General features: G+C 41.2%; 1 protein-coding gene across 1 annotated transcript in view; it reads left to right on the top strand.

Annotated features, from left to right (window-relative positions):
* Yeti (yeti) overlaps positions 1-24,615 on the top strand; it is a 361,198-nt gene that overhangs the window by 251,905 nt on the left and 84,678 nt on the right. The window contains exon 4 of the mRNA XM_071656447.1: positions 9,945-10,056. Coding sequence (XP_071512548.1) covers positions 9,945-10,056 — 112 coding nt within the window. The remainder of the gene's footprint in view (positions 1-9,944; positions 10,057-24,615) is intronic.

Here is a 24,615-nt window from a genome sequence, read left to right as displayed (position 1 = left end):
AGTGGAATTTATTAAAAAAGGGGGTGACTGTATTGTTGACTGGTTGGTAAGGTTATTTAATGTATGTATGACTCATGGTGAGGTGCCTGAGGATTGGCGGAATGCGTGCATAGTGCCATTGTACAAAGGCAAAGGGGATAAGAGTGAGTGCTCAAATTACAGAGGTATAAGTTTGTTGAGTATTCCTGGTAAATTATATGGGAGGGTATTGATTGAGAGGGTGAAGGCATGTACAGAGCATCAGATTGGGGAAGAGCAGTGCGGTTTCAGAAGTGGTAGAGGATGTGTGGATCAGGTGTTTGCTTTGAAGAATGTATGTGAGAAATACTTAGAAAAGCAAATGGATTTGTATGTAGCATTTATGGATCTGGAGAAGGCATATGATAGAGTTGATAGGGATGCTCTGTGGAAGGTATTAAGAATATATGGTGTGGGAGGCAAGTTGTTAGAAGCAGTGAAAAGTTTTTATCGAGGATGTAAGGCATGTGTACGTGTAGGAAGAGAGGAAAGTGATTGGTTCTCAGTGAATGTAGGTTTGCGGCAGGGGTGTGTGATGTCTCCATGGTTGTTTAATTTGTTTATGGATGGGGTTGTAAGGGAGGTAAATGCAAGAGTCCTGGAAAGAGGGGCAAGTATGAAGTCTGTTGGGGGTGAGAGAGCTTGGGAAGTGAGTCAGTTGTTGTTCGCTGATGATACAGCGCTGGTGGCTGATTCATGTGAGAAACTGCAGAAGCTGGTGACTGAGTTTGGTAAAGTGTGTGGAAGAAGAAAGTTGAGAGTAAATGTGAATAAGAGCAAGGTTATTAGGTACAGTAGGGTTGAGGGTCAAGTCAATTGGGAGGTGAGTTTGAATGGAGAAAAACTGGAGGAAGTGAAGTGTTTTAGATATCTGGGAGTGGATCTGTCAGCGGATGGAACCATGGAAGCGGAAGTGGATCATAGGGTGGGGGAGGGGGCGAAAATTTTGGGAGCCTTGAAAAATGTGTGGAAGTCGAGAACATTATCTCGGAAAGCAAAAATGGGTATGTTTGAGGGAATAGTGGTTCCAACAATGTTGTATGGTTGCGAGGCGTGGGCTATGGATAGAGATGTGCGCAGGAGGATGGATGTGCTGGAAATGAGATGTTTGAGGACAATGTGTGGTGTGAGGTGGTTTGATCGAGTAAGTAACGTAAGGGTAAGAGAGATGTGTGGAAATAAAAAGAGCGTGGTTGAGAGAGCAGAAGAGGGTGTTTTGAAATGGTTTGGGCACATGGAGAGAATGAGTGAGGAGAGATTGACCAAGAGGATATATGTGTCGGAGGTGGAGGGAACGAGGAGAAGAGGGAGACCAAATTGGAGGTGGAAAGATGGAGTGAAAAAGATTTTGTGTGATCGGGGCCTGAACATGCAGGAGGGTGAAAGGAGGGCAAGAAATAGAGTGAATTGGAGTCATGTGGTATACAGGGGTTGACGTGCTGTCAGTGGATTGAAGCAAGGCATGTGAAGCGTCTGGGGTAAACCATGGAAAGCTGTGTAGGTATGTATATTTGCGTGTGTGGACGTGTGTATGTACATGTGTATGGGGGGGGGGTTGGGCCATTTCTTTCGTCTGTTTCCTTGCGCTACCTCGCAAACGCGGGAGACAGCGACAAAGTATAAAAAAAAAAAAAAAAAAAATATATATATATATATATATGTATATATATATATATATATATATATATATATATATATATATATATATATATATATATATATTATCCCTGGGGATAGGGGATTAAGAATACTTCCCACGTATTCCCTGCGTGTCGTAGAAGGCGACTAAAAGGGGAGGGAGCGGGGGGCTGGAAATCCTCCCCTCTCGTTTTTTTTTTAATTTTCCAAGGGAAGGAACAGAGGGGGCCAGGTGAGGATATTCCAAAAAAGGCCCAGTCCTCTGTTCTTGGCGCTACCTCGCTAACGCGGGAAATGGCGAATGGCTTGAAAAGAAAGAAAAGAATATATATATATATATATATATATATATATATATATATATATATATATATATATATATATATATATATATTATCCCCGGGAATAGGGGTGAAAGAATACTTCCCACGCATTCCTCGCGTGTCGTAGAAGGCGACTAGAGGGGATGGGAGCGGGGGGCCAGAAATCCTCCCCTCCTTGTATTTTTTTAACTTTCTAAAATGGGAAACAGAAGAAGAAGTCATGTGGGGAGTGCTCATCCTCCTCGAAGGCTCAGACTGGGGTGTCTAAATGTGTGTGGATGTAACCAAGATGTGAAAAAAGGAGAGATAGGTAGTATGTTTGAGGAAAGGAACCTGAATGTTTTGGCTCTGAGTGAAACGAAGCTCAAGGGTAAAGGGGAAAAGTTGTTTGGGAATGTCTTGAGAGTAAAGTCTAGGGTTAGTGAGAGGACAAGAGCAAGGGAAGGAGTAGCAGTACTCCTGAAACAGGAGTTGTGGGAGTATGTCATAGAATGTAAGAAAGTAAATTCTCGATTAATATGGGTAAAACTGAAAGTTGATGGAGAGAGATGGGTGATTATTGGTGCATATGCACCTGGGCATGAGAAGAAAGATCATGAGAGGCAAGTGTTTTGGGAGCAGCTGAATGAGTGTGTTAGTGGTTTTGATGCACGAGACAGGGTTATAGTGATGGGTGATTTGAATGCAAAGGTGAGTAATGTGGCAGTTGAGGAAATAATTGGTATACATGGGGTGTTCAGTGTTGTAAATGGAAATGGTGAAGAGCTTGTAGATTTATGTGCTGAAAAAGGACTGGTGATTGGGAATACCTGGTTTAAAAAGCGAGATATACATAAGTATACGTATGTAAGTAGGAGAGATGGCCAGAGAGCGTTATTGGATTACGTGGTAATTGACAGGCGCGCGAAAGAGAGACTTTTGGATGTTAATGTGCTGAGAGGTGCAACTGGAGGGATGTCTGATCATTATCTTGTGGAGGCTAAGGTGAAGATTTGTATGGGTTTTCAGAAAAGAAGAGTGAATGTTGGGGTGAAGAGGGTGGTGAGAGTAAGTGAGCTTGGGAAGGAGACTTGTGTGAGGAAGTACCAGGAGAGACTGAGTACAGAATGGAAAAAGGTGAGAACAATGGAAGTAAGGGGAGTGGGGGAGGAATGGGATGTATTTAGGGAATCAGTGATGGATTGCGCAAAAGATGCTTGTGGCATAAGAAGAGTGGGAGGTGGGTTGATTAGAAAGGGTAGTGAGTGGTGGGATGAAGAAGTAAGATTATTAGTGAAAGAGAAGAGAGAGGCATTTGGACGATTTTTGCAGGGAAAAAATGCAATTGAGTGGGAGATGTATAAAAGAAAGAGACAGGAGGTCAAGAGAAAGGTGCAAGAGGTGAAAAAGAGGGCAAATGAGAGTTGGGGTGAGAGAGTATCATTAAATTTTAGGGAGAATAAAAAGATGTTCTGGAAGGAGGTAAATAAAGTGCGTAAGACAAGGGAGCAAATGGGAACTTCAGTGAAGGGCGCAAATGGGGAGGTGATAACAAGTAGTGGTGATGTGAGAAGGAGATGGAGTGAGTATTTTGAAGGTTTGTTGAATGTGTTTGATGATAGAGTGGCAGATATAGGGTGTTTTGGTCGAGGTGGTGTGCAAAGTGAGAGGGTTAGGGAAAATGATTTGATAAACAGAGAAGAGGTAGTAAAAGCTTTGCGGAAGATGAAAGCCGGCAAGGCAGTAGGTTTGGATGGTATTGCAGTGGAATTTATTAAAAAAGGGGGTGACTGTATTATTGACTGGTTGGTAAGGTTATTTAATGTATGTATGACTCATGGTGAGGTGCCTGAGGATTGGCGGAATGCATGCATAGTGCCATTGTACAAAGGCAAAGGGGATAAGAGTGAGTGCTCAAATTACAGAGGTATAAGTTTGTTGAGTATTCCTGGTAAATTATATGGGAGGGTATTGATTGAGAGGGTGAAGGCATGTACAGAGCATCAGATTGGGGAAGAGCAGTGTGGTTTCAGAAGTGGTAGAGGATGTGTGGATCAGGTGTTTGCTTTGAAGAATGTATGTGAGAAATACTTAGAAAAGCAAATGGATTTGTATGTAGCATTTATGGATCTGGAGAAGGCAAATGATAGAGTTGATAGAGATGCTCTGTGGAAGGTATTAAGAATATATGGTGTGGGAGGCAAGTTGTTAGAAGCAGTGAAAAGTTTTATTGAGGATGTAAGGCATGTGTACGTGTAGGAAGAGAGGAAAGTGTGAATGTAGGTTTGCGGCAGGGGTGTGTGATGTCTCCATGGTTGTTTAATTTGTTTATGGATGGAGTTGTTAGGGAGGTGAATGCAAGAGTTTTGGAAAGAGGGGCAAGTGTGAAGTCTGTTGTGGATGAGAGAGCTTGGGAAGTGAGTCAGTTGTTGTTCGCTGATGATACAGCGCTGGTGGCTGATTCATGTGAGAAACTGCAGAAGCTGGTGAGTGAGTTTGGTAAAGTGTGTGAAAGAAGAAAGTTAAGAGTAAATGTGAATAAGAGCAAGGTTATTAGGTACAGTAGGGTTGAGGGTCAAGTCAATTGGGAGGTAAGTTTGAATGGAGAAAAACTGGAGGAAGTAAAGTGTTTAGATATCTGGGAGTGGATCTGGCAGCGGATGGAACCATGGAAGCGGAAGTGGATCATAGGGTGGGGGAGGGGGCGAAAATCCTGGGAGTCTTGAAGAATGTGTGGAAGCTGAGAACATTATCTCTATGTTTGAAGGAACAGTGGTTCCAACAATGTTGTATGGTTGCGAGGCGTGGGCTATGGATAGAGTTGTGTGCAGGAGGATGGATGTGCTGGAAGTGAGATGTTTGAGGACAATGTGTGGTGTGAGGTGGTTTGATCGAGTAAGTAACGTAAGGGTAAGAGAGATGTATGGAAATAAAAAGAAGAGGGTGTTTTGAAATGGTTTGGGCACATGGAGAGAATGAGTGAGGAAAGATTGACCAAGAGGATATATGTGTCGGAGGTGGAGGGAACGAGCAGAAGTGGGAGACCAAATTGGAGGTGGAAAGATGGAGTGAAAAAGATTTTGTGTGATCGGGGCCTGAACATGCAGGAGGGTGAAAGGAGGGCAAGGAATAGAGTGAATTGGAGCGATGTGGTATACCGGGGTTGACGTGCTATCAGTGGATTGAATCAGGGCATGTGAAGCGTCTGGGGTAAACCATGGAAAGCTGTGTAGGTATGTATATTTGCGTGTGTGGACGTATGTATATACATGTGTATGGGGGTGGGTTGGGCCATTTCTTTCATCTGTTTCCTTGCGCTGCCTCGCAAACGCGGAAGACAGCGACAAAGCAAAAAAAAAAAAAAAAAAATTAAAGTAATGATTTTCTCATCACCAAAATATTGACAGCAGTTCTATGATAATTGTCTCTTTATTCTAAAAGTGAATAAATTGTGAGAAAAGTGGGAGTTTTTGTAAAATGAATGTTTTATGACATACATACAACGATGACTAAGGCAAATAATATTTTTTCCAGCCATTGTTAGGAATGGGAATTCTAATGACACTGAAGGATAATTGAAGAATAATTTAATGTGTGGCGGGGTGGCAGTGGGAACGGATGAAGGCAGCTTGTATGAATATGTACATGTGTATATATGTATATGTCTTTGTATGTAACTGTTGAAATGTATAGGTATGTATATGTGCATGTGGGGCATTTGTATATATACATGTGTGTGTGGGTGGGTTGGGCCATTCTTTTGTCTGTTTCATTGCGCTACCTCGCTGACGCAGGAGACGGCGACAAAATATGATGAATAAGTAAATGAGAATGAATATGAATAAAGATCTTATCTGTATATTCAGATGATAGTAGCAGTGAACTGTACATACTTAATTGTCATTTATAGTAGTGTAAAATTTAGATATCTGTGAATGAGATTCTGCTGACCTCATAAGGTTTATGATGGTTGAGATGCTTCCTCATTGATGCAGCTGATATTAAGAGGTAAAATGGTAGTTTAACTTCCCATCAAGCAAGTGCTCTTAAAGATGCATGTAGGGCTGTGCCTTCCATAGATTAAAGATTTTGCATTTTACAAACATTCTTCTTTTTTTTATTTCTATGTTCCATTTCATTATGGGACAGGGACCTCTCATCTTATTTGAAAATGGTCATGTAAATCAGAAATATGTTAATCAAATAATGTAAGAAATGGAGATTAGGAAATTTTGTTATTGGTAAAACAGTACTGAATATTATATGAAAAATTACAGTATACACATACTAGGAAAATGTGTGGAATACGAGAACATTATCTTAGAAAGCAAAAATGGGTATGTTTAAAGGAATAGTGGTTCCAACAATGTTGTATGGTTGTGAGGCATGGGGCTGTAGATAGAGTTGTGCGGAGGAGGGTGGATGTGCTGGAAATGAGATGTTTGAGGACAATATGTGGTGTGAGGTGGTTCGATCGAGTAAGTAATGAAAGGGTAAGAGAGATGTGTGGTAATAAAAAGAGTGTGGTTGAGAGAGCAGAAGAGGGTGTTTTGAAATGGTTTGGTCACATGGAGAGAATGAGTGAGGAAAGATCGACCAAGAGGATATATGTGTGAGAGGTGGATGGAATGAGAAGTGGGAGACCAAATTGGAGGTAGAAAGATGGAGTGAAATAGATTCTAAGTGATCGGGGCCTGAACATGCAGGAGGGTGAAAGGCGTGCAAGGAACAGAGTGAATTGGAATGATGTGGTATACCGGGGTGGACGTGCTGTCAATGGATTGAACCAGGGTATGTGAAGCGTCTGGGGTAAACCATGGAAAGTTTTGTGGGGCCTGGATGTGGAAAGGGAGCTGTGGTTTCAGTGCATTATACATGCCAGCTAGAGACTGAGTGTGAACGAATGTAGCCTTTGTTGGGGGTTGTCATTTCACGTGTGGCAGGGTGGCAGTGGGAATGAATAAGGGCAGACAGTATGAATTATGTTCATGTGTATATATGTATATGTCTGTGTGTGTATATATATATATATATATGTATACGTTGAGGTGTATAGGTATGTATATGTGTGTGTGTGGACGTGTATGTATATACATGTGTATGTGGGTGGATTGGGCCATTCTTTCGTCTGTTTCTTTGCGCTACCTCGCTAACACGGGAGACAGCGACAAAATATGATAAATATAAATATACGTACCAGGAAACTTAAACTACTCCAATATACATACTGTGCAATGAATTCTATCAGTATAAACAAGCAGCATTGAAGTTTCCTAGTCATGGAGGCTTTATTACCATGGCCACCCCCTTGAGGAAGTTCCAGAAGGAAACAGGAATCAGAAATACAGATGGATAGATAAAAAACAGAAGGTAAGTTTTAATCCTGCTGTAACCTTCTCTTCACGGGAAATGTACGCTCTTATTATACTTAATCACTGTTTCCGGCATCAGCAAGGTAGCGGCAGGAAACAGACGAAGAATGGCCCATCCACTCATATACGCATATATATACATAGATTCCCATACATGCACATATACATACATAGACATATGCATATCAGCATGTACACATATACAGACATACATATATACTTATGTACATACTCACGCTTGCCTTCCTCCATTCCTGGCACTACTGTGCCTCACAGGAAACAGCATTGCTTCCCCCTGCTTCAGCAAGGTGGCAGGAAAAAGAGACAAAAAAGGCCACATTCGCTCACACTCACTCTCTAGATATCATGTGTAATGCACCAAAACCACAGCTCCCTTTCCACATCCACGCCCCACAGACCTTTCCATGGTTTACTGCAGATGTTTCACATGCTCTGGTTCAGTCCATTGACAGCACGTTGACCCTGGTATACCATATAGTTCCAATTCCCTCTATTCCTTGTACGCCTCTCACCCTCCTGTATGTTCAGGCCCCAATTGCTCAAAATCTTTTTTACTGCATCTTTCCACCTCCAAGTTGGTCTCCCACTTCTCCTTGTTCCCTCTACCTGTGACACATATATCTTCTTTGTCAGTCTTTCCTCTCTCATTCTCTCCATATGTCCAAACTGTTTCAATACACCCTCTTTTGTTCTCTCAACCACAGTTTTTATTTCCACACATCTCTTGATCAAACCACCTCACATCATATGTTGTCCTCAAATATTTCATTTCCAACACATCCACCCTCCTCTGTACAACCTTATCTATAGCCCATACTTTGCCACCATATAACATTGTTGGAGCTACTATTCCTTCAAACATACCCATTTTTGTTCTCTGAGTTAATGTTCTCTCCATCCATACATTCTTCATCACTCCCAGAACCTTCACCCCCTCCCCCACCCTGTGACTTCCATGGTTCCATCTGTTGCCAAGTCCACTCCCAGGTGTCTAAAATACTTCACTTCCTCCAATTTTTCTTCATTCAAACTTACATCCCAATTAACCTGTCCCTCAACCCTGCTGACCCTAATAACCTTGCTCTTATTCACAAGTACTGTCATCTTTCTCCTTTCACACACTTTTCCAAACTCAGCCACCAACTTCTGCAGTTTCTCACTCGAATCAACCATTAGAGCTGTATCACTGGCAAACAACAACTAACAGACTTCCCAGGCCCTCTCATCTTCAACCGACTGCATACTTGCCCCTCTCTCCATAACTCTTGCATTTACCTCCCAGACCACCCCATCCCTAAACAAATTAAACAACCATGGGGACATCACACATCCCTGCTGTGGACCAACATTCACTGAGAACCAGTCACTCTCTCCTTGAAGGCATGTTCTTCAAAATTAATCTGGTCTTGTCCATATCAGTAATCTGCTTTGGAAGTTAACCATCTTCCTTGATAATGGTGTTGAGAGGAGACTTAGGAAATTTTCAGCTGCAGCAGCATCAGCATCAGCAGCTTCACCTGTCATCTAGTGTGGTAATTGTACCATTTCTTAAAATTTGCAAACAACCAGGACTTGCTTGTATTATCTTTGCTGCTCCTTCTTCTCCTCCCAAGTCATTATATATACTCCAGGCCTTTCCTCTTGTATCACAAGCATGCAAATGGGAAAATTTTTATGACTTTGATGTTTAAGCCATGTCCTCAACAATTGTTCCATTTTTTCCATAATTTATCTTTGGGAATACAAGGTCTTAGAATCACTGATTAATGTTCCACTTTTGTCACTCCTTGATCTTTTCAGCATCATGAATAATCAGTAATGTAGATTCATTGATTCTAAAGACTTGCTTTATATCACTTATTGATTCACCTTTCTCAAAACAATTAAGTATATCCATCTTAACCACATTGGTGATGACCTTTTACTGCTTGGCACCATTGGTACCAGGAGAACTTATAAGGTGTTTTGATGGCATGATGTAAAGGGCAAAACACATGCAATTTACAGTATACTGTAGCACTTTGTGACCATAGACTGTATCCATGCCATTCGTATGCTTTTCACTTGGCACTATCAATGTCACACCACTGTGCTGCCAGCCTAATGATGATCGTGTTATTCCAAACTTAAGGCCGCGTAGATTTTTTAAAAAAGGCTCAAATGGACCATGCTTGTTATTCTAAAAATGGCATTAATCAAATATGCATAAATCAAGAGGTCCCTGTGTAAAGTTTGATTTTGTTTCATGGAATACAGCAAAAAGTGTAGGTTTCTGTGGTTTTTAAGTTAAGTGCTAGAGAAGGCTGTGTTTCAAAACTTATTTATTATCAGTTAAAATTCCTGCAAGGGAGAGAAAGTAAAGTTGAACGGAGTGGGACTTATGGAATTATATTTATGGAGAGGCCAGATGTTTGACAGAAAATTGGAATAAGAAGTAGGAATGGGATATGTGAATATTGATGACTGCATGGTAACTAGTATCCGAAGTGATAGTTGTATATCACACAAATTAAGATTTTTTTTCTAAGAGACAATAATTAATACACAGTATAGATTTAGAACAACTTGTATATTAGTTACTTTTTTATTTCAGCTAAAGTTCAAGAACCAACAGGTGGGAATCTCATAAAGAAAGATGGTGATGCCACTAAGAGAAGTACTGTCAAGATCACCCAGGTCTATGAATTTGCAGGAGAAGAAGTAAGGTTAGGATTCATTCAGATATGTGATCATATAGGATGGTTTTATTTCTCTTAGTTCTTGGTTTTCTTTAATTTTTTTCAGAATTTTAAATTTTTAACATATTCAAGTCGGTTGTAATTAGGATTTGCTTTTATATTCAAATGTATGTGTGTTCAGTATATCAGTGCTTTTATGTACATGTGTGCTGGGATTACAGTACCTCTTTGTGGAATACAGGGAGAGAGAGTGCTGTATTTGTAAGGCCCCATCTATTAACTTTTATATGCTGTCATATGAATATTTAATCCTTTTAACACTATATTTATGAAGGTTCTTCATTTATCTTGTTGCACTTGTTCACCACTCCATTACAGAAAGAAGGGAAAGAGAAGAGGGCCAAGTGAGGATTTTCCCTCAAAGGCTCATTCCTCTGTTCTTGACACTACTTTGCTAATGCGGGAAATAGCAAATATGTATGAAGAAAATTCTAATGTGTTTCTTGCTTATTTTCCTGTCATGCTCTTTAGTGGTCCCATTTGCATATACTTTAAGATATCATTATCCTCAATGTCATATTGATATTGAGTCTTGAAGGTTGTAATCAAGTCTTCCCCCTACCTTCTCCTATCCTTGTAACTCTGTCTCTTGCTTTAGGAGCAATATTTTTTGTTTCTATTGGTGGACCTTATGCAGCAGATTTTTATGTGTCTGTGAATGGTATGATTAAACTGGGTATGTGTACTTTGATTTAGTCTAATGTATATAGAATTTTTTTTTAGACTTGCCTTTTCAGTGTATTTATTTATATATTTATTATACTTAGTTGCTGTCTCCTGCATTAGTGAGGCAGCGCAAAGAAACAGACAAAAGAATAGCCCAACCCAACCCACATACACATGTATATACATAAATGCCCACACACTCACATATACATACCTATACATTTCAATGTATACATACATATACATACACAGACATACTTACACATGTACATATTCTTGCTGCCATCATCCATTCCCGTCGCCACCCCGCCACACATGAAATGGCACTCCCCCTCCCCCACTGTGCATGAGGTAGCGCTAGGAAAAGACAATAAAGGCTACATTCGTTCACACTCAGTCTCTAGCTGTCATGTGTAATGCATCGAAACCACGGCTCCCTGTCCACATCCAGGCCCCACAAAACTTTCCATGGTTTACCCAAGATGCTTCACATGCTCTAGTTCAACCCATTGACAGCACATCGACCCTGGTATACCACATCGTTTCAGTTCATTCCTTGCATGCCTTTCTCCCTCCTGTATGTTCAGGCCCCGATTGCTCAAAATCTTCACTCCATCCTTCCGCCTCCAATTTGGTCTCCCACTTGTACTCATTCCCTCCACCTCTGACACATATATCTTCTTTGTCAATCTTTCCTCATTCATTCTCTCCATTCGACCAAACCATTTGAATACACCCTCTTCTGCTCTCTCAACCACATTCTTTTTATTATCACACATCTCTCTTACCCTTTCATTATTCACTCGATCAAACCACCTCACACCACATATTGTCCTCAAACATTTCATTTTCAACACATCCACCCTCCTCCACACAATTCTATCTATAGCCCATGCTTTACAACCATATAACATTGTTGGAATCACTATTCCTTCAGACATACCCATTTTTGCTCTCCGAGATAACATTCTGGCCTTAGACACATTCTTCAAGGCTCCCAGAACTTTCATCCCCTCCCCCACCCTGTGATTCACTTCTGCTTCCATTGTTCCATCTGCTGCTAAATCCACTCCCAGATATCTAGAACACTTCACTTCTGCCAGTTTTTCTCCATTCAAACTTACTTCCTAATTGACTTGTTCCTCAACCCTACTGAACCTAATAACCTTGCTCTTATTCATATTTACTCTCAGCTTTCTTCTTTCACACACTTTACCAAACTCAGTCACCAGCTTCTGCGGTTTCTCACTCGAATCAGCCACCAGCACTGCATCATCAGCAAGCAACAACTGACTCACTTCCCAAGATCTCTCATCTAGAACAGACTGCATACTTGCCCCTCTCTCCAAAACTCTTGTATTCACTTCCCTAACAACCCCATCCATAAACAAATTAAACAACCATGGAGACATCACACACCCCTGCCGAAAACCAACATTCACTGGGAACCAGTCACTTTTCTCTCTTCCTACTTGAACACATGCCTTATGTACTTGATAACTACTTTTTGCTGCTTTTAGCAACTTACTTCCCACACCATATACTCTTAATACCTTCCACAAAGCATCTTTATTATTTCTATCATATGCCTTCTCCAGATCCATAGATGCTACATACAAATCAATTTGTTTTTCTGAGTATTTCTCACCTGTATTCTCCAAAGCAAATACCTGATCCACATATCCTGTACCACTTGTGAAACCACACTTCTCTTCCCCAATCTGATGCTTTGTGCATTCCTTTACCCTTTCAATCAGTACCCTCCGATATATTTTCCCAGGAATACTCAAACTTTTACCTCTGTAATTTGAAAACTCGCCTTTATCCCTTTTGCCTTTGTACAATGGCACTATGCATGCATTCTGCCAATCCTCAAGCACTTCACCATGAACCATACATATATTGAATATCCTTACCAACCAGTCAGCAACACAGTCACCCCCTTTTTTAAATAAATTCCTCTGCAATACCATCCAAACCCACCGTCTTGCCGGCTTTCATCTTCAACAAAGCTTTCACTTCCTCTTCTCTGTTTATCAAAGCATTCTCCCTACCCTCTCCCTTCGTAGACCACCTCGACCAAAACACCCAATATATTCCACTTTGCTATTAAACACATTCAGCAAACCTTTAAAATACTCACTCCATCTCCTCACTTCACCACTGCTTGTCATTTTCTCCCCATTATCCCCCTTCACCAGTGTTCCCATTTGATCTCTTGTCTTATGCACTCTATTTACCTACTTCTAAAGCATCTTTTTATTCTCCCTAAAGTTTGATGGCACTCTCTCACCCCAACTCTCATTTGCCCTCTTTTTCACCTCCTGCACCTTTCTCTTGGCCTCCTGCCTCTTTCTGTTATACATCTCCCACTCATTTGCACTACCTCCCTTTAGTAATCATCCAAACAAACACCTCTGTCTTCTCTTTCACTAACAGTCATACATCTTTATCCCACCACTCACTATCCTTTCTAATCTGCCTACCTTCCACCTTTCTCATGCCACAAGCATCTTTTGTGCAAGCCATCACTGCTTCCCTAAATACATCCCATTCCTCCCCCACTCCCCTTACATCATTTGCTCTCACCTTTTTCCATTCTGCACTCAGTCTCTCCTGGTACTTCCTCACACAAGTCTCCTTTCTAAGCTCACTTACTCTCACCACTCTCTTCACCCCAAAATTCTCTCTTCTTTTCTGAAAACCTTTACAAATCTTCACCTTCGCCTCCACAATATAATGATCAGACATCCCTTCAGTTGCAACTCTCAGCACATTATCATCCAAAAGTCTCTCTTTCACATGCCTATCAATTAACAATTAGCTCAGTAATGCTCTCTGGCCATCTCTTCTACTTACATACGTTTGTGCGTGATCAAGATATTCCTATGAGTCCATAGGGAAAATGAAACATGATAAGTTTCCAAGTGCACTTTAGTGTAATAATCACGTCATCAGGGGAGACACAAGAGAGAAATATAAGTCAGTTGATATACATTGAAGAGATGGAGCTAGGACGCCATTTGGTAAACACGTGTTCATCCAAAGCATACAACAAGCATTCATAAACTTATCATTTCACAAATTTTATCAACAATAAAGTTATCTAATTTGTATAGCCCATCACTTATATTAAGGTTATGATTCTTTGTGTATGTAATAATAGAAGATTCAATGATATTTGTCTTGGTAATAGAGTTAGAGTTAATAACCAAGATGGCATTACTCCAGTCAGTACAATGATCATAGTTTTTAACGTGATTAAACAAGGCATTTGATTCTTGTCCTGTTCTTATACTATATTTATGTTGCTTAAGTCTAACAGAAAGATCCTTACCAGTCTGCCCAACATAAGAATCAAATGCCTTGTTTAATCATGTTAAAAACTATGATCACTGTATTGGAAGGAGTAATGCCATCTCTGTTATTAACTATAACTTTATTACCAAGAGAAATATCATTGAATCTCCTATTATTAAATACACAAAGAATTATAATCTTAATATTAGTGATGGTCTATACAAATTAGATAACTTCATTGTTGATAAAATTTGTAAAATGATAAGTTTATGAACGCTTGTTGTATGTTTTGGACAATCACATGTTTACCAAATGGCGTCCTAGCTTCATCTCTTCGATGTATATCAACTGACTTTTATTTCTCTCATGTGTCTCCCCGATGATGTGATTATTACACGAAAGTGCACTTAGGAACTTATCGTGTTTCATTTTCCCCGTGGACTCATAGGAATACGTATACTTATGTATATCTCTCCTTTTAAACCAAGTATTCCCAATCACCAGTCCTTTTTCAGGACACAAATCTACAAGCTCTTCACCATTTCCCTTTACAACGCTGAACACCCAATGTACACCAATTATACCCTCAACTGCCACATTACTCACCTTTGCCTTCAGATTACCCATCACTAAAACCTGGTCTCGTGCATCAAAGCTGCTAACATACTCACTCAGTTGCTCCCAAAACACTTGCCTCTCATGATCTTTCTTCTCATGACGAGGTGCATAGGCATTTCTCTTCATCCACTTTCAGTTTTACCCATATCAATCTAGAGTTTACTTTTTTACACTCTATCACATACTCTCACAACTCCTGCATCAGTAGTGCTACTCCTTTCTTTGCTCTTGTTCTCTCTCCAACCTCTGATTTTACTCCCAAGACATTCCCAAACCACTCTTCCCCTTTACCCTTGAGCTTAGTTTCACTCAGAGCCAAAACATTCAGGTTTCTTTCCTCAAACATACTACCTGTCTCACCTTTTTTCTCATCCTGGTTGCATCCACACACATTTAGACACCCCAATCTGAGCCTTCGAGGAGGATGAGCACTCCCCGCATGACTCCTTCTTTTGTTTCCCCTTTTAGAAAGTTAAAATGCAAGGAGGGGAGGGTTTCTAGCCCCTTGCTCCTGTCCCCTTTAGTCGCCTTCTACAACATGTGGGGAATGCATAGGGAGTATTCTTTGTCCCCTGTCCCCAGGGATAGGGGAGAAAGAATATATATTTATATATGATATTAGGCTGTAGAGGTGAAGTTGCATTTGAGAAGATTGGTAAGTGTATATCATAGAATGGAAAAGTGGTAATGTGTATGATTGTGGCATGAAGGCAGTAACTGCTTTGGCTTGTGAAGTAAAGATGATTGCAAGAATTGCATTGGCATAAATCTTTATGGGTTAACTGGTAAGGTATATGCTGAAACTGTGATTGATTGTGCTGCAAGGATTTCTGAAACCCAAATTGGACAAAAACTAAGTGTATTTATGAAGGGAAGAGTGTGTGTTAACTAGATATTTGCTCTTAGGTGATGAAGAAAGTTGCAGAGAAAATGGAAAAACCTGTGGATTCAAAAAATGCATATGAGAAAATTGATAGTAAGGGAAAGTAATCTTTTAAGTTTTGACTGTGTTGTGTGCATCAAAGGCCTCTATATGTTGATGAAAGGTCTCATAATGAAAGTAGTGTTTGTGTTAGAATAAACAATGGCATGATTGAGTAGTTTGTTGGACAAAGTCAAGTCTGTGTAGTATCACCATCATTGTTTGATGTTTTTATGGATGAAGCTTTACATGAAATGGGATAATACTGTACTGATGAAGAACCACACTATAAAAAAATAGAACTTGACATAGTTATTATTTGCAAACGATAATGTGCTGATAGAAGAGCAGTTAAACAGAATGATTAAATGAGTAGGAGGTTGTTGGAAGTAAAGTTCTGCAAGTGCAAGATTTTGCTTTTGAAAGAGTGCAGTGACACATTAGGTATACAAGATTTAGAGATTGTGAGTAAGTTTAAGACTATCTCAGAAGGTGTGAGAAAGCTTGTTAAAAGTAGAGTCATACAAGGGAGAAGAGTTAGAGGTGCACTGAATGCTCTCGTTAAATGAGAAAAATCTTAATGACCAAAAAAGGTTTTACAATATGGTGTTCTTATATTAATGATTTGGTGAACAGAGAAGAGGTAGTAAAAGCTTTGCAGAAGATGAAAGCTGGCAAGGCAGCGGGTTTGGATGGTATTGCAGTGGAATTTATTAAATAAGGGGTGACTGTGTTGTTGACTGGTTGGTAAGGATATTTAATGTATGTATGACTCATGGTCTTTGCGCAATCCATCACTGATTCCCTAAATACATCCCATTCCTCCCCCACTCCCCTTACTTCCATTGTTCTCACCTTTTTCCACTCTGTACTCAGTCTCTCCTGGTACTTCCTCACACAGGTCTCCTTCTCAAGCTCACTTACTCTCACCACCATGCTTGTTGCATGATAAGAGTGGGAGGTGGGTTGATTAGAAAGGGTAGTGAGTGGTGGGATGAAGAAGTAAGAGTATTAGTGAAAGAGAAGAGAGAGGCATTTGGACGATTTTTGCAGGGAAAAAATGCAATTGAGTGGGAGATGTATAAAAGAAAGAGACAGGAGGTCAAGAGAAAGGTGCAAGAGGTGAAAAAAAGGGCAAATGAGAGTTGGGGTGAGAGAGTATCAGTAAATTTTAGGGAGAATAAAAAGATGTTCTGGAAGGAGGTAGATAAAGTGCGTAAGACAAGGGAGCAAATGGGAACTTCGGTGAAGGGCGCAAGTGGGGAGGTGATAACAAGTAGTGGTGATGTGAGAAGGAGATGGAGTGAGTATTTTGAAGGTTTGTTGAATGTGTTTGATGATAGAGTGGCAGATATAGGGTGTTTTGGTCGAGGTGGTGTGCAAAGTGAGAGGGTTAGGGAAAATGATTTGGTAAACAGAGAAGAGGTAGTGAAAGCTTTGCGGAAGATGAAAGCCGGCAAGGCAGTGGGTTTGGATGGTATTGCAGTGGAATTTATTAAAAAAGGGGGTGACTGTATTGTTGACTGGTTGGTAAGGTTATTTAATGTATGTATGACTCATGGTGAGGTGCCTGAGGATTGGCGGAATGCGTGCATAGTGCCATTGTACAAAGGCAAAGGGGATAAGAGTGAGTGCTCAAATTACAGAGGTATAAGTTTGTTGAGTATTCCTGGTAAATTATATGGGAGGGTATTGATTGAGAGGGTGAAGGCATGTACAGAGCATCAGATTGGGGAAGAGCAGTGTGGTTTCAGAAGTGGTAGAGGATGTGTGGATCAGGTGTTTGCTTTGAAGAATGTATGTGAGAAATACTTAGAAAAGCAAATGGATTTGTATGTAGCATTTATGGATCTGGAGAAGGCATATGATAGAGTTGATAGAGATGCTCTGTGGAAGGTATTAAGAATATATGGTGTGGGAGGAAAGTTGTTAGAAGCAGTGAAAAGTTTTTATCGAGGATGTAAGGCATGTGTACGTGTAGGAAGAGAGGAAAGTGATTGGTTCTCTGTGAATGTAGGTTTGCGGCAGGGGTGTGTGATGTCTCCATGGTTGTTTAATTTGTTTATGGATGGGGTTGTTAGGGAGGTAAATGCAAGAGTTTTGGAAAGAGGGGCAAGTATGAAGTCTGTTGGGGATGAGAGAGCTTGGGAAGTGAGTCAGTTGTTGTTTGCTGATGATACAGCGCTGGTGGCTGATTCATGTGAGAAACTGCAGAAGCTGGTGACTGAGTTTGGAAAAGTGTGTGGAAGAAGAAAGTTAAGAGTAAATGTGAATAAGAGCAAGGTTATTAGGTACAGTAGGGTTGAGGGTCAAGTCAATTGGGAGGTGAGTTTGAATGGAGAAAAACTGGAGGAAGTGAAGTGTTTTAGATATCTGGGAGTGGATCTGGCAGCGGATGGAACCATGGAAGCGGAAGTGGATCATAGGATGGGGGAGGGGGCGAAAATCCTGGGGGCCTTGAAGAATGTTTGGAAGTCGAGAACATTATCTCGGAAAGCAAAAATGGGTATGTTTGAAGGAATAGTGGTTCCAACAATGTTGTATGGTTGCGAGGCGTGGGCTATGGATAGAGTTGTGCGCAGGAGGATGGATGTGCTGGAAATGAGATGTTTGAGGACAATGTGTGGTGTGAGGTGGTTTGATTGAGTGAGTAACGTAAGGGTAAGAGAGATGTGTGGAAATAAAAAGAGCGTGGTTGAGAGAGCAGAAGAGGGTGTTTTGAAGTGGTTTGGGCACATGGAGAGGATGAGTGAGGAAAGATTGACCAAGAGGATATATGTGTGGGAGGTGGAGGGAACAAGGAGAAGAGGGAGACCAAATTGGAGGTGGAAAGATGGAGTGAAAAAGATTTTGTGTGATCGGGGCCTGAACATGCAGGAGGGTGAAAGGAGGGCAAGGAATAGAGTGAATTGGAGCGATGTGGTATACCGGGGTTGACGTGCTGTCAGTGGATTGAAGCAGGGCATGTGAAGCGTTTGGGGTAAACCATGGAAAGCTGTGTAGGTATGTATATTTGCGTGTGTGGACGTATGTATATACATGTGTATGGGGGGGGTTGGGCCATTTCTTTCGTCTGTTTCCTTGCGCTACCTCGCAAACGCGGGAGACAGCGACAAAGTATAATAAAATAAATATAAAATGACTCATGGTGAGGTGCCTGAGGATTGGCGGAATGCATGCACAGTGCCATTGTACAAAGGCAAAGGGGATAAAGGTGAGTGCTCAAATTACAGAGATATAAGTTGATTATTCCTGGGAAATTATATGGGAGGGTATTGATTTAGAGGGTGAAGTCATGTATAGAGCATCAGATTGGGGAAGAGCAGAGTGGTTTCAGAAGTGGTAGAGGATGTGTGGATCAGGTGTTTGCTTTGAAGAATGTATGTGAGAAATACTTAGAAAAGCAAATGGATTTGTATGTAGCATTTATGGATCTGGAGAAGGCACATGATAGAGTTGATAGAGATGCTCTGTGGAAGGTATTAAGAAGGCAAGTTGTTAGAAGCAGTGAAAATTTGTTATCGAGGATGTGGATGAGAGAGCTTGGGAATAGAGGCAAGTTGTTAGAAGCAGTGAAAATTTTTATCGAGGATGTGGGTGAGGGAGCTTGGGAATTGAGTCAGTTGTTGTTTGCTGATGATACAGCACTGGTGGCTGATTCGGGTGAGAAACTGCAGAAGCTGGTGACTGAGTTTGGTAAAGTGTGTGAAAGAAGAAAGCTGAGAGTAAATGTGAATAAGAGCAAGGTTATTAGGTATAGTAGGGTTGAGGGACAAGTCAGTTGGGAGGTAAGTTTGAATGGAGAGAAACTGGAGAAAGTGAAGGTGGTTGGGGTGGGATGGGAGGGGGGGGGACGGGGTCGTGTCCGACAGGTCACGGTGGGGCTAGCATTTTCTTAGAGATATTTAGATATCTGGGAGTGGATTTGGCAGTAGAGGGAACCATGGAAGCGGAAGTGAGTTGAAGGGTGGGGGAGGGCGCGAAAGTTTTGGGAGCGTTGAAAAATGTGTAGAATTCGAGAACATTATCTCGGAAAGCAAAAATGGGTATGTTTGAAGGAATAGTGGTTCCAACAATGTTATATGGTTGCAAGGCGTGGGCTATAGATAGAGTTGTGCAGAGGAGGGTGGATGTGTTGGGAATGAGATGTTTGAGGACAATACGTGGTGTGAGGTGGTTTTATTGAGTAAGGAATGAAAGGGTAAAAGAGATGTGTGGTAATAAAGAGAGTGTGGTTGAGAGAGCAGAAGAGGGTGTTTTTGAAATGGTTTAGTCACATGGAGAGAATGAGTGAGGAAAGATTGACATAGAGGATATATGTGTGTGAGGTGGAGGGAATGAGGAGAAGTGGGAGGCCCAATTGGAGGTGGAAAGATGGAGTGAAAAAGATTTTGAGCAATCGGGACCTGAACATTCTGGAGGGTGAAATTCGTGCAAGGAATAGAGTGAATTGGAGTGATGTGGTGTACCGGGGTCAATCTGCTTTCAGTAGATTGAACCAGGGCATGTGAAGCGTCTGGGGTAAACCATGGAAAGTTTTGTGGGGCCTGGATTTGGAAAGGGATCTGTGGTTTCAGTGCATTATACATGACAGGTAGAGACTGTGTGTGAATGAATGTGGCCTTTGTTGTCTTTCCTAGTGCTATCTCGCACACATGCAGGGGAGGGGGTTGTCATTTCATGTGTGGCGGGATGGCGACGGGAATGAATAAAGGCAGCAAGTATGAATTATGTGCATGTGTATATTTGTATATGTCTGTATGTATATATTTTTTTTTTTTTTTTGCTTTGTCGCTGTCTCCCGCGTTTGCGAGGTAGCGCAAGGAAACAGACGAAAGAAATGGCCCAACCCACCCCCATACATATGTATATACATACACATCCACACACGCAAATATACATACCTACACAGCTTTCCATGGTTTACCCCAGACTCTTCACATGCCCTGATTCAATCCACTGACAGCACGTCAACCCCGGTATACCACATCGATCCAATTCACTCTATTCCTTGCCCTCCTTTCACCCTCCTGCATGTTCAGGCCCCGATCACACAAAATCTTTTCACTCCATCTTTCCACCTCCAATTTGGTCTCCCACTTCTCCTTGTTCCCTCCACCTCCGACACATATATCCTCTTGGTCAATCTTTCCTCACTCATTCTCTCCATGTGCCCAAACCATTTCAAAACACCCTCTTCTGCTCTCTCAACCATGCTCTTTTTATTTCCACACATCTCTCTTACCCTTACGTTACTTACTCGATCCAACCACCTCACACCACACATTGTCCTCAAACATCTCATTTCCAGTACATCCACCCTCCTGCGCACAACTCTATCCATAGCCCACGCCTCGCAACCATACAACATTGTTGGAACCACTATTCCTTCAAACATACCCATTTTTGCTTTCCGAGATAATGTTCTCGACTTCCACACATTCTTCAAGGCTCCCAGGATTTTCGCCCCCTCCCCCATCCTATGATCCACTTTCACTTCCATGGTTCCATCCGCTGCCAAATCCACTTCCAGATATCTAAAACACTTTACTTCCTCCAGTTTTTCTCCATTCAAACTTACCTCCCAATTGACTTGACCCTCAACCCTACTGTACCTAATAACCTTGCTCTTATTCACATTTACTCTTAACTTTCTTCTTTCACACACTTTACCAAACTCAGTCACCAGCTTCTGCAGTTTCTCACATGAATCAGCCACCAGCGCTGTATCATCAGCGAACAACAACTGACTCACTTCCCAAGCTCTCTCATCCACAACAGACTGCATACTTGCCCCTCTTTCCAAAACTCTTGCATTCACCTCCCTAACAACTCCATCCATAAACAAATTAAACAACCATGGAGACATCACACACCCCTGCCACAAACATACATTCACAGAGAACCAATCACTTTCCTCTCTTCCTACACGTACACATGCCTTACATCCTCGATAAAAACTTTTCACTGCTTCTAACAACTTGCCTCCTACACCATATATTCTTAATACCTTCCACAGAGCATCTCTATCAACTCTATCATATGCCTTCTCCAGATCCATAAATGCTACATACAAATCCATTTGCTTTTCTAAGTATTTCTCATGCATTTTTCAAAGCAAACACCTGATCCACACATCCTCTACCACTTCTGAAACCACACTGCTCTTCCCCAATCTGATGCTCTGTACATGCCTTCACCCTCTCAATCAATACCCTCCCATATAATTTACCAGGAATACTCAACAAACTTATACCTCTGAAATTTGAGGACTCACTCTTATCCCCTTTGCCTTTGTACAATAGCACTATGCACACATTCCGCTAATCCTCAGGCACCTCACCATGAGTCATACATACATTGAATAACCTTACCAACCAGTCAATAATACAGTCACCCCCTTTTTTAATAAATCCCACTGCAATACCATCCAAACCTGCTGCCTTGCCGGGGTGTTCAGTGTTGTTAATGGAAATGGTGAAGAGCTTGTAGATTTATGTGCTGAAAAAGGACTGGTGATTGGGAATACCTGGTTTAAAAAACGAGATATACATAAGTATACGTATGTAAGTAGGAGAGATGGCCAGAGAGCGTTATTGGATTACGTGTTAATTGACAGGCGCGCGAAAGAGACTTTTGGATGTTAATGTGCTGAGAGGTACAACTGGAGGGATGTCTGATCATTATCTTGTGGAGACTAAGGTGAAGATTTGTATGGGTTTTCAGAAAAGAAGAGTGAATGTTGGGGTGAAGAGGGGGGTGAGAGTAAGTGAGCTTGGAAAGGAGACTTGTGTGAGGAAGTACCAGGAGAGACTGAGTACAGAATGGAAAAAGGTGAGAACAATGGAAGTAAGGGGAGTGGGGTAGGAATGGGATGTATTTAGGGAATCAGTGATGGATTGCGCAAAAGATGCTTATGGCATGAGAAGAGTGGGAGGTGGGTTGATTAGAAAGGGTAGTGAGTGGTGAGATGAAGAAGTAAGATTATTAATGAAAGAGAAGAGAGAGGCATATGGACGATTTTTGCAGGGAAAAAATGCAATTGAGTGGGAGATGTATAAAAGAAAGAGACAGGAGGTCAAGAGAAAGGTGCAAGAGGTGAAAAAGAGGGCAAATGAGAGTTGGGGTGAGAGAGTATCAATAAATTTTAGGGAGAATAAAAAGATGTTCTGGAAGGAGGTAAATAAAGTGCGTAAGACAAGGGAGCAAATGGGAACTTCAGTGAAGGGCGCAAATGGGGAGGTGATAACAAGTAGTGGTGATGTGAGAAAGAGATGGAGTGAGTATTTTGAAGGTTTGTTGAATGTGTTTGATGATAGAGTGGCAAATATAGGGTGTTTTGGTCGAGGTGGTGTGCAAAGTGCGAGGGTTAGGGAAAATGATTTGGTAAACAGAGAAGAGGTAGTAAAAGCTTTGCGGAAGATGTATGTATATATATATATATATATATATATATATATATATATATATATATATATATATATATATATATATATACATATATATATATATATATATATATATATATATATATATATATATATATATATATATATATATATATATATTTTTTTTTTGCTTTGTCGCCGTCTCCCGCGTTTGCGAGGTAGCGCAAGGAAACAGACGAAAGAAATGGCCCAACCCACCCCCATACACATGTATATACATACGTCCACACACGCAAATATACATACCTACACAGCTTTCCATGGTTTACCCCAGACGCTTCACATGCCTTGATTCAATCCATTGACAGCACGTCAACCCCGGTATACCACATCGATCCAATTCACTCTATTCCTTGCCCTCCTTTCACCCTCCTGCATGTTCAGGCCCCGATCACACAAAATCTTTTTCACTCCATCTTTCCACCTCCAATTTGGTCTCCCTCTTCTCCTCGTTCCCTCCACCTCCGACACATATATCCTCTTGGTCAATCTTTCCTCACTCATTCTCTCCATGTGACCAAACCATTTCAAAACACCCTCTTCTGCTCTCTCAACCACGCTCTTTTTATTTCCACACATCTCTCTTACCCTTACGTTACTTACTCGATCAAACCACTTCACACCACACATTGTCCTCAAACATCTCATTTCCAGCACATCCATCCTCCTGCGCACAACTCTATCCATAGTCCACACCTCATAACCATACAACATTGTTGGAACCACTATTCCTTCAAACATACCCATTTTTGCTTTTCGAGATAACGTTCTCGACTTCCACACATTCTTCAAGGCTCCCAGAATTTTCGCCTCCTCCCCCACCCTATGATCCACTTCCGCTTCCATGGTTCCATCCGCTGCCAGAGCCACTCCCAGATATCTAAAACACTTTACTTCCTCCAGTTTTTAAAAACTCCATTCAAACTTACCTCCCAATTGACTTGACCCTCAACCCTACTGTACCTAATTACCTTGCTCTTATTCACATTTACTCTTAACTTTCTTCTTTCACACACTTTACCAAACTCAGTCACCAGCTTCTGCAGTTTCTCACATGAATCAGCCACCAGCGCTGTATCATCAGTGAACAACAACTGACTCACTTCCCAAGCTCTCTCATCCACAACAGACTTCATACTTGCCCCTCTTTCCAAAACTCTTGCATTCACCTCCCTAACAACCCCATCCATAAACAAATTAAACAACCATGGAGACATCACACACCCTTGCCGCAAACCTACATTCACTGAGAACCAATCACTTTCCTTTATGTATTTATAATACTTTGTCGCTGTCTCCCGTGTTAGCAAGGTAGCGCAAAGAAACAGACAAAAGAATGGCCCAACCCACCCCCATACACATGTATATACATACATGTCCACACACAGCACATATACATACCCATACATCTCATTGTATACATATATATACACACACAGACATATACATATATACACATGTACATAATTCATACTGTCTTCTCTTATTTATTCCCGTCGCCACCCTGTCACACATGAAATGACAACTCCCTGCCCCCGCATGTGCGCGAGGTAGCGCTAGGAAAAGACAACA

The sequence above is a fragment of the Panulirus ornatus genome, chromosome 63 (genome assembly GCF_036320965.1).
Source record: "Panulirus ornatus isolate Po-2019 chromosome 63, ASM3632096v1, whole genome shotgun sequence".
NCBI classification, from domain to species: domain Eukaryota; kingdom Metazoa; phylum Arthropoda; class Malacostraca; order Decapoda; family Palinuridae; genus Panulirus; species Panulirus ornatus.
The sequence above is the reverse complement of the archived record's forward strand: the minus strand, read 5'-3'. Positions and strand labels throughout refer to the sequence as shown.